General features: G+C 40.6%; 1 protein-coding gene across 2 annotated transcripts in view; it reads left to right on the top strand.

Annotated features, from left to right (window-relative positions):
• Positions 1-9,332, top strand: part of LOC121521781 (scavenger receptor cysteine-rich type 1 protein M130-like) — a 40,912-nt gene extending 31,580 nt beyond the window's left edge. For both annotated transcript variants that reach the window (XM_041805954.1, XM_041805947.1), the window contains 5 exons: positions 48-353; positions 3,281-3,583; positions 4,178-4,483; positions 4,558-4,860; positions 7,171-9,332. In XM_041805954.1, the coding sequence (XP_041661888.1) occupies positions 48-353; positions 3,281-3,583; positions 4,178-4,483; positions 4,558-4,860; positions 7,171-7,217 (1,265 nt within the window). In that variant the 3' untranslated portion in view covers positions 7,218-9,332. The remainder of the gene's footprint in view (positions 1-47; positions 354-3,280; positions 3,584-4,177; positions 4,484-4,557; positions 4,861-7,170) is intronic.
• Positions 9,333-12,802: the final 3,470 nt, after the last annotated feature.

Raw genomic sequence — 12,802 nt, 5'->3', positions numbered from 1 at the left:
ATCTCTCTCTCTTGCTCTCTCTCTCTCTCTCTCCTAAATCTCCACAGACTCTGTCAGACTGGTGAACAGGACTGGTCTGTGTTCAGGCAGACTGGAGGTGAAGTTTGACCAGCGCTGGTCCCCAGTGTGTGAGGAGGACTTGGACCTGCAGGGTGCTCAGGTGGTCTGCAGGGAGCTGGACTGTGGGGCTCCTTCAGTCTTCAAGGGGGGAATGTTTGGAGGATCGGAGGCTCCGTTCTGGACTAAGAGGTTCCAGTGTGAAGGCCACGAGTCTGCTCTCCTGGACTGTCCAGACTCAGGGTTGACTGGAAACACCTGTCCAGCTGCTACAGCTGTTGGCCTCACCTGCTCAGGTAGAGCTGGAGCTTTGATTGACTTTCCTTTGTCGTCCCAATGAAAGTATGAATGAGTGAAATGAATGAATGATTGAAAGCACATTTGGAAGTGTAGCAGCTGGCTGAGACACACACAGATGAAAACATGACTGAACAGGAATATGAAAGAAACAGGAAGAGAGAGGAGGAGCACAGGGAGACTCTGATATAGACGGACCATTTATTCTGAGACCAAACCAGGAAGACCAGGAAGACCAGACCAGTTGTTGGGTGAAGTTGAACGAACTTTCCAAATCTGGATCAGTCGTATCCACTTTAGAGCTTCTGAAACCTAGACCAGGGTTTACATCAGGAAGGATGTGTAAAAATATCTTCATCATTGTGAGAACGTGGACTGATGGTTCCATTTATTAGGGCTCTGTTTGGTGTCATCAAGCTACAAACAGCTTCAGTGTTGCTTGGATTGAATTAGAGGAAGTTTAATGGCGTCCTGCTTGAGATTTTTACGAGCAGGGATGGACAACTTTGGTCACCAGGAGGGCCGCATTCATTTTAAAGTCAATGACAAAGAGCCAGATTGTTCCAGACTGTTGGATTTATCATCAATCTAAGCCCTGTGATTCCTAAACATTCAACAAAAGGAAGAAGATGTAGCTTTTCTGATGATTTATTATACCAATGTTCATGTTTTTAAACTCAAGTGCAAAGAGAAATAGTTTTTCTATGAGATATACACAGAACTAAATCAATTTCCAGCTGCTTTTTCAGTGAACATGATCCTTACTTGGGCTGCGTCCCACTTTCACTAATGTAGGGCTTGGGTCTTTGGCGTGAGTCTTTTCCTTGAGTCTTAGTCCCGCCCACCAGAGACTCATAGAGAGACTAAGGAATTGACGGGAGGTCTGAAGCCAGACGACTGATGTTTAACGGTCCATGAGACGTCCTTCCCTCTGCAGCATCACATGAGGCGACGTCAGTTTTTGACGACAGTGCCGGCTGATCATCAATCAGCTGATCATCAACTAGCTGTCAGGAGGCATAAACAGCTGATTATGTCACTATAAATTTGTTCTCATTTATTCTAATAAGATATCCACATTTCCAGTGTTTGGTCTCAGTGTGGGATCAGAAAACAGCTGCATGAAGAGAAACCTGCAGAATATAAAAAAAAACATGCAGACTCTTTTTACCAGCTAATGCTATATTACAAAATTATTTATTATCCTTATTATTCAGTGTGAAGGCTAATGATCAAACCTGACACTCACTAATGATCAGACTGATAGAAACTTTATTGACCATGCTGTGATTTAAAACTGGTTTCTTCTGACAGACAGACAGACAGACTGCTGCTGTCTGACTTTAATTCTCTTCATAATTTAATAAACAGAAATAACTACTAAATAGACCACTATATCACCCAGCAACAAGTATAGTTGAAAAGACGTTAAAAATTATCTCCACTCTGTCTAAACAACGTCTAGATTTAATAGAAGAGTGAAAGATTAAAAGATGTAATTTTAATGTCATTGAAAAGACGTCTCTGTAAAGACTTCACTGTAATATGGTCATATTTTAAACAACTATTATTGGGCTAAATATAGACTAAATCAGACGGTCAAAACATGGCTCAATTTCCTACGACTATCTTCTGTCTAAATTAAGGCTATGATGGACCAAATGTAGAAAAAAACCTCTAAATGATGTCGAGTGTTTGGTGGGAAAGGGAAGATTTATATCTGATTCTTTTGATTTTATGAGATTTTAACATGTTTTTTGTTTGAAGGTGAATCAGAAAACCAATCAAAGATTAAACTCCAAACTGATTCACTCTTTAATATTGATTTCATTAAATTAATTCTCAATATTTCACTGTAAATGCTTATTCAAACACTTCTCTTAAATTCCAGCCCATCAGTTATTGAGCCTTTTAAAACTTCTGGTGTTTATATTCTCTTGAGAGTCTGTTGAGTCCGTTTATCGTCTGTTATAAACTCTGTTTCTCTTCCATTATTTATCTCTGCTGGTGCTGTGAAGTTTCACTGACATCCACCATTTAGCAGCGTCCAATCAGAGTGATATCCAATAAGGGGGGCGTGTCTTTGGGTAAAAAGAGATCCAGGAACCTCATGTGTCTTTGCTCATCTGTCTTGAAATCGCAGTCCTTGGTCTTATGGCTTGGGTCTTAAAACCACGTAAGGGTCTTTGGGACGGTCTTTAAGACGGTGGATCAGAAACTACTTCCAGTTCGAGCGAATCCCTAGGACCGAGGACCAATCATAAGAGACTTGGGATCCAGCTTTAGTATTTAACTCACACAGTTTCTACAAGTGCATTACTGATGCATATAAAAGCTTTTACAGCAACAACGGCAGCCAATGGAATCTACGAAAAAGCAAAAAGAAGAAATATTGACATCAATAAAATAAATGAAAAAATAAGAAGAAAAATAAATAATTAAGATAAAATAAAATTATAAATTAAAAGCAGTATTACAATAACACATATAAAAATGTGAGGAATTTCAAATATTTCAAATATTTAATGAAATAACTAAAAATCAATCAAATAAAAAATTAAATGAATAGAAATTGAATGAATTGTTTTCTAAGGTTAATAATTTATTGGTTATTGATATTGATTTCAGGGCTGCATTGAATGAGGTGGCGGGCCACCCTTGCCCCCCCGGCCGCCAGTTGTCCAACCCTGCTCTCGAGTCAGATTTAGTTTTTGTGTGTAGTTGTAGCTAGAAGTCCTCAGCATTACAGTGGTAAAGATATTGTGTGTGTGGATTATTGAACTTGATGTGAAAATGTAAAGCTGAGAAGAGAACGGGGCTGAGCTTTGACTTCTGAGGGACTCCACAACTTACTGTAGATCTGCTGGAGAAGAGCTGAAGTAGACCCCCTTTGTCTGTTCTCAACTATTTCCTTGTCTTTGGTCAGACCCTGATGAAGTCCGGTTGGTGGGAGGATCCAGCACCTGCTCTGGTAAACTAGAGATCAAACACCATGGAGAGTGGAGACCAGCGGATCCTTCACACTCCTCCTGGACTCTAAAGGATGCAGCTGTGATTTGTAGAAGACTCGACTGTGGCTCTGCTGTTTCATCTAGACTGATAGAGGAATCCTCTGACAGACCTGTGTGGTGGATCAGCCCTGATTGTGTAGAGTCTAAATCTACATTAAAGGAATGTGTGACAACAGTGGATCGGTCCAGCTCTGATAATCTGGAAATCACCTGCTCAGGTATCAGTATTAACACATTAGTGTCCAGATCTTTCTGGATGTTTTTCCTTCACATCACTATGTTAACAGAGTCTCATCTGAACATGTCCTGCTTATTTTCTCTTCTATGTTCTCTTGTCCAGAGATTGACATTTGAATGAGTGCTAACTATTGTTGCCTTCAGACCTTGTTTCTACCTCTGTAATGGTAAACTGTGAGTTAGAGTTCAAACAGAGAAACATTCAAAGAGCTGTGCTCATTCAGAAACACTTGTTCAGAAAAAGACATTTTATTACCAAACAGGTGGTCTGGAGTCCATCATTGTGGAGCTCAAACTGCTTTTTTTAGGTAACGAAACAAATTCAAAGAAAATTATTTTAAATGGATTTTAAATAAAGATATAAATGTAGGCAGTTTTACTCACTAGTACATTAGGATAACTTCCTCCTACCATCTGCTCTGTTGTGAATCTTGTTCAGTGAAGAACAGGATGCTTTTCTCATCCTGTTACCATCCTCCTACAGCTGAGCTTGGACAGGAACCAGTGAAGAGAAAGGACTGCTTTTAGATTGTGATCAAGTTCTCTCTCTCTCTCTCTCTCCTAAATCTCCACAGACTCTGTCAGACTGGTGAACGGGACTGGTCTGTGTTCAGGCAGACTGGAGGTGAAGTCTGACCAGCGCTGGTCCCCAGTGTGTGAGGAGGACTTGGACCTGCAGGGTGCTCAGGTGGTCTGCAGGGAGCTGGGCTGTGGGGCTCCTTCAGTCTTCAAGGGGGGAATGTTTGGAGGAGTGGAGGCGCCGTTCTGGACTAAGAGGTTCCAGTGTAAAGGTAACGAGTCTGCTCTCCTGGATTGTGGAGGATCTGGCTCAGGTAGAAACACCTGCTCACCTGGTAAAGCTATCGGACTCTCCTGTGAAAGTAAGAGAGCAGACGTAGCTTTGATTTGACTCACTAGTTCACTTCCTTTAATGATTCTGTTCTTGTCTGATTAGATCCAGATCACATCAGGTTGGTGGGAGAGCCCAGCCGGTGTGCAGGAACACTGGAGGTGAAATACATGGAGGAGTGGAGACCTTTGGCAGAGTGGGATTCTAACTGGGACCAGAGGTCTGCAGCTGCAGTGTGTACAATTCTGAAATGTGGTTCTGCTGTTTCAACAAGAGCAGTGAGACATGAGGATATAAGACCGGTGTGGGGGATCAGAGGTTCCTGTGTCCAGACAGCATCTTCTCTGTTGGAGTGTTTAGATTATCGATTTTTTTCCAGCCACGAGGTCCTTGAGGTGATCTGCTCAGGTAATACTAAAGATCACATCTGATTTTGGTATCCTGAGTCCTACTATGAATGTATGATTTCAGTTTCTACAACTGCATGTAAGAAATCAACTGGCCCACGGGCGGAAGATATTTTGTGGCCCTACTGGTCATCAAAGTGTAGTGTTATTATTGTAGTGTTAGTTGCTTATTACGCACGCACACTCCAGCCTCAATTACAATAATCCACCAGTTTCTGCTGCCAGTGTAACCCATGCGTGAGTGCCCGTCCTCTGCGTTGTGTTCTGCACTTGTTTAGTAACCACACGGGAACTGAAGCGTGTTTTCTGGATCTTTACTTTTGGAAGCTCTCTGTGTTCATAGGAGAAAAATACAGAAATCCTCAGCGTGATTCTGGCTGATAAAAAAACACACACGTCAAAACGGGGGGGGGGGGATTTCCCCACCTAGCATGAATGCTGCATCCCAACAGCTTCGGCTCCCACCCTCACAACAAAACTCGATTTAATTCAAGTTAGCAACCTCACAAAAACAACAAAGCGGACACAGAACAAACCGGAGTTCATATGAAACTCAACGCAGCAGTTTTAAGGTAAATAAATGATGAAAAACAACTTTTAAAACAGTTTATCGCTGGAGTTTTGCTGAGAATCTACCTACCTCTGATCATGCTGGTAAAAGCTTTGGTCAGAGCGGGTGCTGCGCGCGCATGTACCGACGTCGCTACGCATTCACACGCACACTGAGGTTCCAAAAACACCGGCAGGAGAGGAGAGAAAAAGACTCTGAACATAAAATAGGACCAGAAATGAGTGTTTTGGTGAAATTCACAGGCTGCAACCCTATCATCTGCTACACCAGTCAACAACACTGCAGCTTGAAAGCCAACAAAAGGCTCAATTCATATTATATCCACAAAATGAAAAAGCATTTAAAGATAAGAACAAGAGTTCAAAATAGGCGCCTTAATCCCCAAATGCATTTAATGAACACACTGCAACCAAAAATACACTTTTGATGTCATCATAATCAAACAGTCTTCTGGTTGTTATGGTTGAGGTCCAGGTCCAGGTCTGAGTTTATTGCCAGCAGTACCAGGGTGCTGGTCTGAGAGTCTCCGCTGCTCTTCCTCAACTCATTCTTTAAAGACGCAGACATCACAGCTCACTGATGTGACAGGAAGGGTCAGAGATATGGGTAGGAGTTTAAATAAGTCTATAAAGGCATCCAGAGGGTTTTGCCTTGTAAACAAAACTTCTCCTGAGTGAGATTTAAACAGCTGCGCTCAGGATGACAAATATTTTCTCTGCGTAATCGGCCCGTCAGCCACAAACACAGACATCGTATCTCGCTTTGGTGAGCAACTCAGTTCAATCTCCTGACTGATTTAATCTCCCATTTTTACAATCTGTAACGCCAAACTAATATCAACTCATTTATTTACATACAATTCAATTTTACGTTAACAAGAAGTGAAATCGTGGTCTTGATCACTTACATTTAAACAGGACATCGCTTATAAATCCTGCCATAGTTAACTCCAGGTTTTGTCAAATGGTAAAAATTCCTCTCATAAGGATAAAAACAATACTTTATAACTGAACATTCAATCCTAATCTGGACACAGGCTGTCATATGACATGAGAGGTTGGCATGTTTAGTCTTGATGCAGTGCTAAAATACGCACAGAGATGCCCTAGTTCATGACGCATGCAGGGATGTCGGGGGGATTCAGATAGAGTGGACATGCAGAAGAACGACTGTAGGGCTCATACATGTGCTTAAGTCAAGTTTTCACTGTAAAAATTGTCATATGTTACAAGGTCAGCATATTTTTGCCTCACCTATTTAGATTACTTGCAAATAAATTCTAGTTAATTAACCCTTTAGTGTGCAAACATGCAGCACTCATTAAATGGTACTCGCATTTAATATTGGATCATCTCTCTTTATTTGTTACAGCAGCCTGTATATCAGTTGTTGGTTGTATTGATATTGCAAACAAAATGACCGGCCCGCAGGACATCTCGTTGGAGCAAATCCAGCCCCTACCCTAAATGAGGTTGAGACCCCTGGCATAGATAAATATGATGGGCAGGAAGAGCTTAATAAATAATGTTAAAATATTACTGAACCAACAAAACACAGAAAAACTCTGAACACATAATCATGTAGATGTAATGATAAGGAGCAGACATGCAGTAACAAACACAATCAAAGCAGAATAACAAGGAGAAAAACCCTGAATGCATGAGGATTTTGGGCACCTGTATGAGTGTTGGAGCTGTAATAAAGTAACATGTCCTCCATTATGTCTGTTTGTTTCTCCAGATTTGCTCGAAAAGCCAAACATCACCATTCATCAAACCTCAGTATGAAGGAGGAGATTTCCAGCTCATCTTCTCTGACTCCATCACAACACAGAGCTACACCCTGACAGCTGTCAACCATTCTGCCCATTTCCTGTTTCCTCCTGCAAGGCAGAGCCACAGAGGGCAGTACGGCTGTGTTTATCACCTCCATGTTCTCTCCCAGAACTTCTCCTCAGAGAGTCAGACTCTCTCTCTCACTGTCGGAGGTAACTTCTCTGATTATCTGGCTCAAACAGTGAACATCTGACACTTGACTGTCATTTTCCACCAATATATTCACATTCTCTCCTCTAAGACACACTTATTTTGAGTAAGGTGTTCACTAATTTCTGCTTACACATTACTAAATGTTTAATCATCACCTTGGAAAGGAAAAGTTCATTATTATTTTAGTCACATTAAAACTTCCTCCACACTGCTGACATGTTAGCTATGGGGTTGCTAACGCTGCCATGTTACTGGTGTGTTGACGCTCTGCTCCAGATGTGACAGATGTAAATGATCAGGGTGGAGAAATCAGCTCAGGTTGCTGATCCTGGATCAGTTAAAATGCCAAAATCAGCTCTGATCTGATACTGAGGTCCTGATCAGCACGTCCCATATGAATCACTTAAAAATCTTTGAGTTTTAAATTCCGTTTAGTTCTCTTTTGTCTCTATAGTCTCAGAAGTTTAACATTCATATGACATTACTGCAGCACACATATTCTTAAAGCCCAGGTTGTCCTGAAGAAAGGATGTTCAGAGCTTGACTGTGCACCACAGGGTCGATGAAGCTTTTTATACCAACAAAGGCCAGGAGAGACCAAACACTTCAGGGTTCAGAGGGTTAATTATTACCTGGTGATGTAAACAATGATCATCTGCAGTTGTCTTTTAGATTTGAAGGATCTGTAAGATATGTGCAGCTGCTGTATTTGTTTGGTGTTTTCCTCTGTCTTGTGTAATCTTCTGCCTCTTTGATATGAGATATGTATCATTCATTTAATCATTATTACTACTCATTTACTCATTTACTGTTCTGTTCATTTAAAGAGTAACTAAACCCTCAGACCACTGTAGTCAGATATAAACATGTATATGGGTAGTAGTGCTGTTGATCAGTAAGAGTCCACATGTTGACTTTTTAGCACAAAGTTTAAATTCTACTTTTGTGTTAAAAATGAATAAAGTGACTGCCCTCTACAGGCTGAAACTGTCCACTGTGACTGAATATTTTGACACATTACTACTGGCTGATCTAGTGCTGTCTGTCAACACCACAGAGATCAACAGTAACCGCCCACTTTTCCCCCAACCACCCACTTCACCGGTAGAAGCCAAAGCCAAAATGTGAAGCTGCACCAATCAGAGATGTTACTGTAGCACTGTAGGATTGTGGGTAATTTAGTGCTGTAGCCACAAAACTAGGTGAATAATTTCCCTTCTTTTGTCTTCCAGATAACCTTATATCTTTATTTCCTCATTGAAAGCATCTTTTGTTGAAAAACAACCATTAAATTCATTAGTAGAGGCCGGGGGAAATGTAGTGCTGTTGACTGAAATGATCTAAAAACACGTTTTTCCTAAAACAGGGTGGATAATAGGGGTGTGACGAGACACTTACCTCACGAGACACAAGACAAGATGAGATTTTACACTTTTTTGAATTTGGAAAAAAAAATACAAGGATGGAAAATATGTCCTTTAAACAACTGAAAGCCATAACTGCAACGCATTCAGGTCTATACAAAAAAGTTTGAAGTAAGCACTGAGTAGGCTATCAATGCCTCCAAACAGTATGTCTTGTCTAACTCTGACTCAAACTGTACATTTTCATGCCCTTCAAATCAAACCTTTCATTTTAACAGCCAACAAAATCGTTAATTTACTACACTACGCTCTCGTCACTACAATTACAATAACTTTTTAATATAATATTTAATTATATATAAGAAAAGCTTTTAGATTATTTTTAAAGTATTTTAAGCACTATTTTCAACAGGCCTAAATCTGAAGAGCTGCATCAGTAAAATCAAACTATTTCTCATCCTCTTTAAGGACTTTCATATTTAAAACAATCAAAAGAAATATTTCTGTCAATAACACGTTTGCTGTTATTAAGAGAAATAGATTATTTTATAGTTTTGTGGTCTTTTTTCTCATATGAGCTTTAACAGTGTTGGACACCACGCACAGATGAGCGTGTGTGTTAATGTGTGTGCGTTGGTGAGTAAGTGTGTGTGTGTCTCTGCTCTGTCTGCTATCCGACAGCAAGCATGACGTGTTTAACTGGGGCTAAAACTTCGTTTTTTGGAGCTAACAGTGGACTCTATGGTGCTCAAACAGAGTTTGTTTTGCTCAGTTTACCGCTGCAGACATGCCATAAGCTTCTGATTGATGATATGCACAGCCAACAGGTGATGGATGTGACTGACAGACGACAGAAGGAGACATGAGGAAGCAGCGACTGTTTCAAAGTTACAAAGTCACAGATAGCGGCACTAAAAGTGAGTCTGCGCGCATACACGAGCCAAATAAACGCTGTATTCTCCTCATGGAGACTGCACAGGTTACCAGCAGCAGAATCTCATCAACTCGGACCGTTATGATCATGTGCGGCTCCATGTTGGGCACGCAGAGGGAGTGGGGGTTGGAGCGGTGATCTTAATGGGTCACAGATCAGCTCCGTTCCATTAGCTCACTCATGAACAGTTTTAAAGTCTCCATGGCATCTTTGTGATCTTTTATAATTTCCAGTTTGGTATTTTTTTCTGTAAGGAGAGCTGCTGCTCCTTCTGTCCGCACAATATTGATCTCGCAAGATTGATTTTTCTACGACGAGAAATCTCGTGGCGTTTTGATCTCGCAAGATCTTGTGGCACGAGATCTCGTCACACCCCTAGTGGATAACATACAAAACTGTGTGCTTCTCAACTGGTCAAGCCTCAGGACCCACCATCAACTCCTCTAGAAACTTCTGATATTTTGCAACTAATCAGATTTATCTAACAGGAGCTCTAATAGATTGGACCTCATAGAGTCTAAAACATGACAAATCAAAGAGGGAGGTTAAAAAAGACCCAATGTGACGTCAGCTCATTGTGGATGATCTCATTGTTCTTAAGACATGGAAACATCAACTGCATCATGATTTGTCAAAATCCACATTTAGAGGACAAATCGGTTAAAAAATCTCTCTGGTTTTAGCCTCTTTAGGCACCAGAGAGAAACTGATGGATGGAAATGTTCTTAAAGTTCAGCAGTGAAAAAGGATTGGCCGGGCTTATCTTTCTTATCCCCTCCCTCCAAATGTCCGTGATGTTTGAAAGGCATTTTTGAAAATTCGGGTTTAACGAATTTCAGCTGAAACTCTGGGGTTTAGTTACTCTTAATTTTTTATATCTATATTTTTGTAGATTAAAAGGGAAGTTTCTTCAATGCATCAGTATATTCAGTTAAATTTTGCTTATTGTGAGGCCTCCTCTGCTCTGCTACGTCTTCTGCTGCACCTTCATCTGTGACTTTACACGAGTTTTAAAGTGAATGTGTAAAGTCACACTTGGAAATAGACCTGGGGCTTCAAACTGATAACAGACATGGACACCAACTAGAAAAACTCCACTGACACTTCTTGACGTCTGTTGGTGCATGGTGGGACTGGGGTCATAGTTCATCTTGTTGAAAGGTGACTGAGCCTTAGACACTAAAAATGAGCTGCTGGCTTAAACACCTGTGATGTGTCATTTAGAGAAAACCTGGGTTGCAGCATTTACCAAAGTAAACCAAACCAGCAAAAAGAGGATTTGGCTGAGCAGAGAATGGTCAGGGTTTTATCACGTGTGTCCTGATGTTGATCATTTTTAGTTTGGCTTCAATAAAGAATAAAAATGTAGTGTAACACTTGTGGTTCATTTTCTCATGAGAGTTTTCACCCAGCAGAAGCTGGTCATACCCTGTTATAACCACTTTGGGCTACTGTTCAGTAGAAGGTGAGGAATACACTGTAGAGAGTAAATTTAAGGATTGGACCAGAGTCAGAAGAGCATAGAAATGAGCGGAGCCAAGAGAGGAAGTAGTGAAACAGAGCAGAGGACTCTTACTGGAATGTTGAACACTGTGGTGAACAGGATTATGGGATCCAAGGTAAATTCAAGTTAAAATGCCCACTACTTATCAAAACATACTGGCAATAATAAGCCAAAATAATAAACTGTGAGCATTTTAAAATAAAAGAGCAATCAGGTATTTGTGAGGTTTTTCTAAGCACCACAGTTCTAGCTCCAAGTCTGCAGCAGACCGGTATGAATGGAGTGTTATCCTAGGTCTCTGGAGCTGTACTTGTGTGTACAGTTCAGTTCTACCGTGCGCCATGATGGAGTGGAATATGTGAGTCTTCCTTAGCCAACCGTCTCCTTACAGCAGGTCACTGGATCAATGGCTCACCATCCAGCACTGGAGAGGTCTCTCTCTGGAGTCTCTGAAGTCTTCTCCTGGGGCTGAGATCTCCTCCAAAGACTCTGACTTAAGAAGTCTCAGACTCAACAACAGAGCCTGACCTATAAACAATGTCAGGATAAAATGACTTTCTAAGTTAGGTTAGGGGAAATTCACCAATCCTCTATGAGGAGTGACTAAAACGGCACAGGTCTGTAGTCTAGGGCTGTTTGTTCTCTCTGTTCTGGTTACAGTTCCTAAGATTTACATGTGTAAAGCATCCAATAAAGTGTGTGTTTAATCTGTTAGTATTTAAAAGAGGGACAAAAAGGGTTAAAATTATACATGTATTTAAGAGTGCATCCAATAGAATTAAAATTAGGCAAATATTAATAGAACAAATATTGTTGTGTGTGTGAAACATAAACTATAAAATTAGGGAAAGGGTGCCTGGTAGTCACAGAGACTCTCAGAGATCCTTTTAAAATAATTTTCAACTACATTTATTATTATCCACATAGCACCATGATGAGGGCACACGACATCTGCATTTCCTATGAATCACCACTAGATGGCAGAATGTGCTAATAGGTTGAAATGAGCCAGGCTCTTCAGGAGAGATCAGGAGAATCAGCTCCTGGAGGCTCCCAGCCTCAACCCAGCTCTTAGCAAAAACAAGACAGTTAAACAAAAATCCAGTTTATAATCCATAAGAAACCATAATCCTGCTGGGTAGAATTTGATCCTGCATGTCTTAGGTTTTAAGCTTCTTGTAGCCTATTAGTGATTTAGTTTCTTTTAACCTTAGATAATGTGTTCATTTTCTATTTGAATTACAGTAAATACTGTTTAGGTACTGTTTAAAAATTCATTTTTTTGTTCATTCAGTGTTCTTTTAATGTTTCTGATAAATGTTACCTTATTCTGTTATCTGAAGAAAATACGTATAAACAGATCTGGGATATTTTCTATCCTCATCCATGCAAGGCTCCCTTAATTTATGTGGTAACAGCGCCCTCGTGTGGTGGTGGTGGTAACAGTACAGACTGAGATCCTCAGCTCCCCTTTGCTTGCTAACGATCTCATAAACGATACGAACTGAAAACAGCTCCGTGGTTTGTTTCAAATATTATAGTCCAAAAGGAAATTTACTCAAATTAAAATGCACATTAAGCA

The sequence above is a fragment of the Cheilinus undulatus genome, linkage group 2 (assembly GCF_018320785.1).
Source record: "Cheilinus undulatus linkage group 2, ASM1832078v1, whole genome shotgun sequence".
Classification (NCBI taxonomy): Eukaryota; Metazoa; Chordata; class Actinopteri; order Labriformes; family Labridae; genus Cheilinus; species Cheilinus undulatus.
Note: the sequence above shows the minus strand (reverse complement) of the source record. Positions and strands in the feature narration are given on the sequence as shown.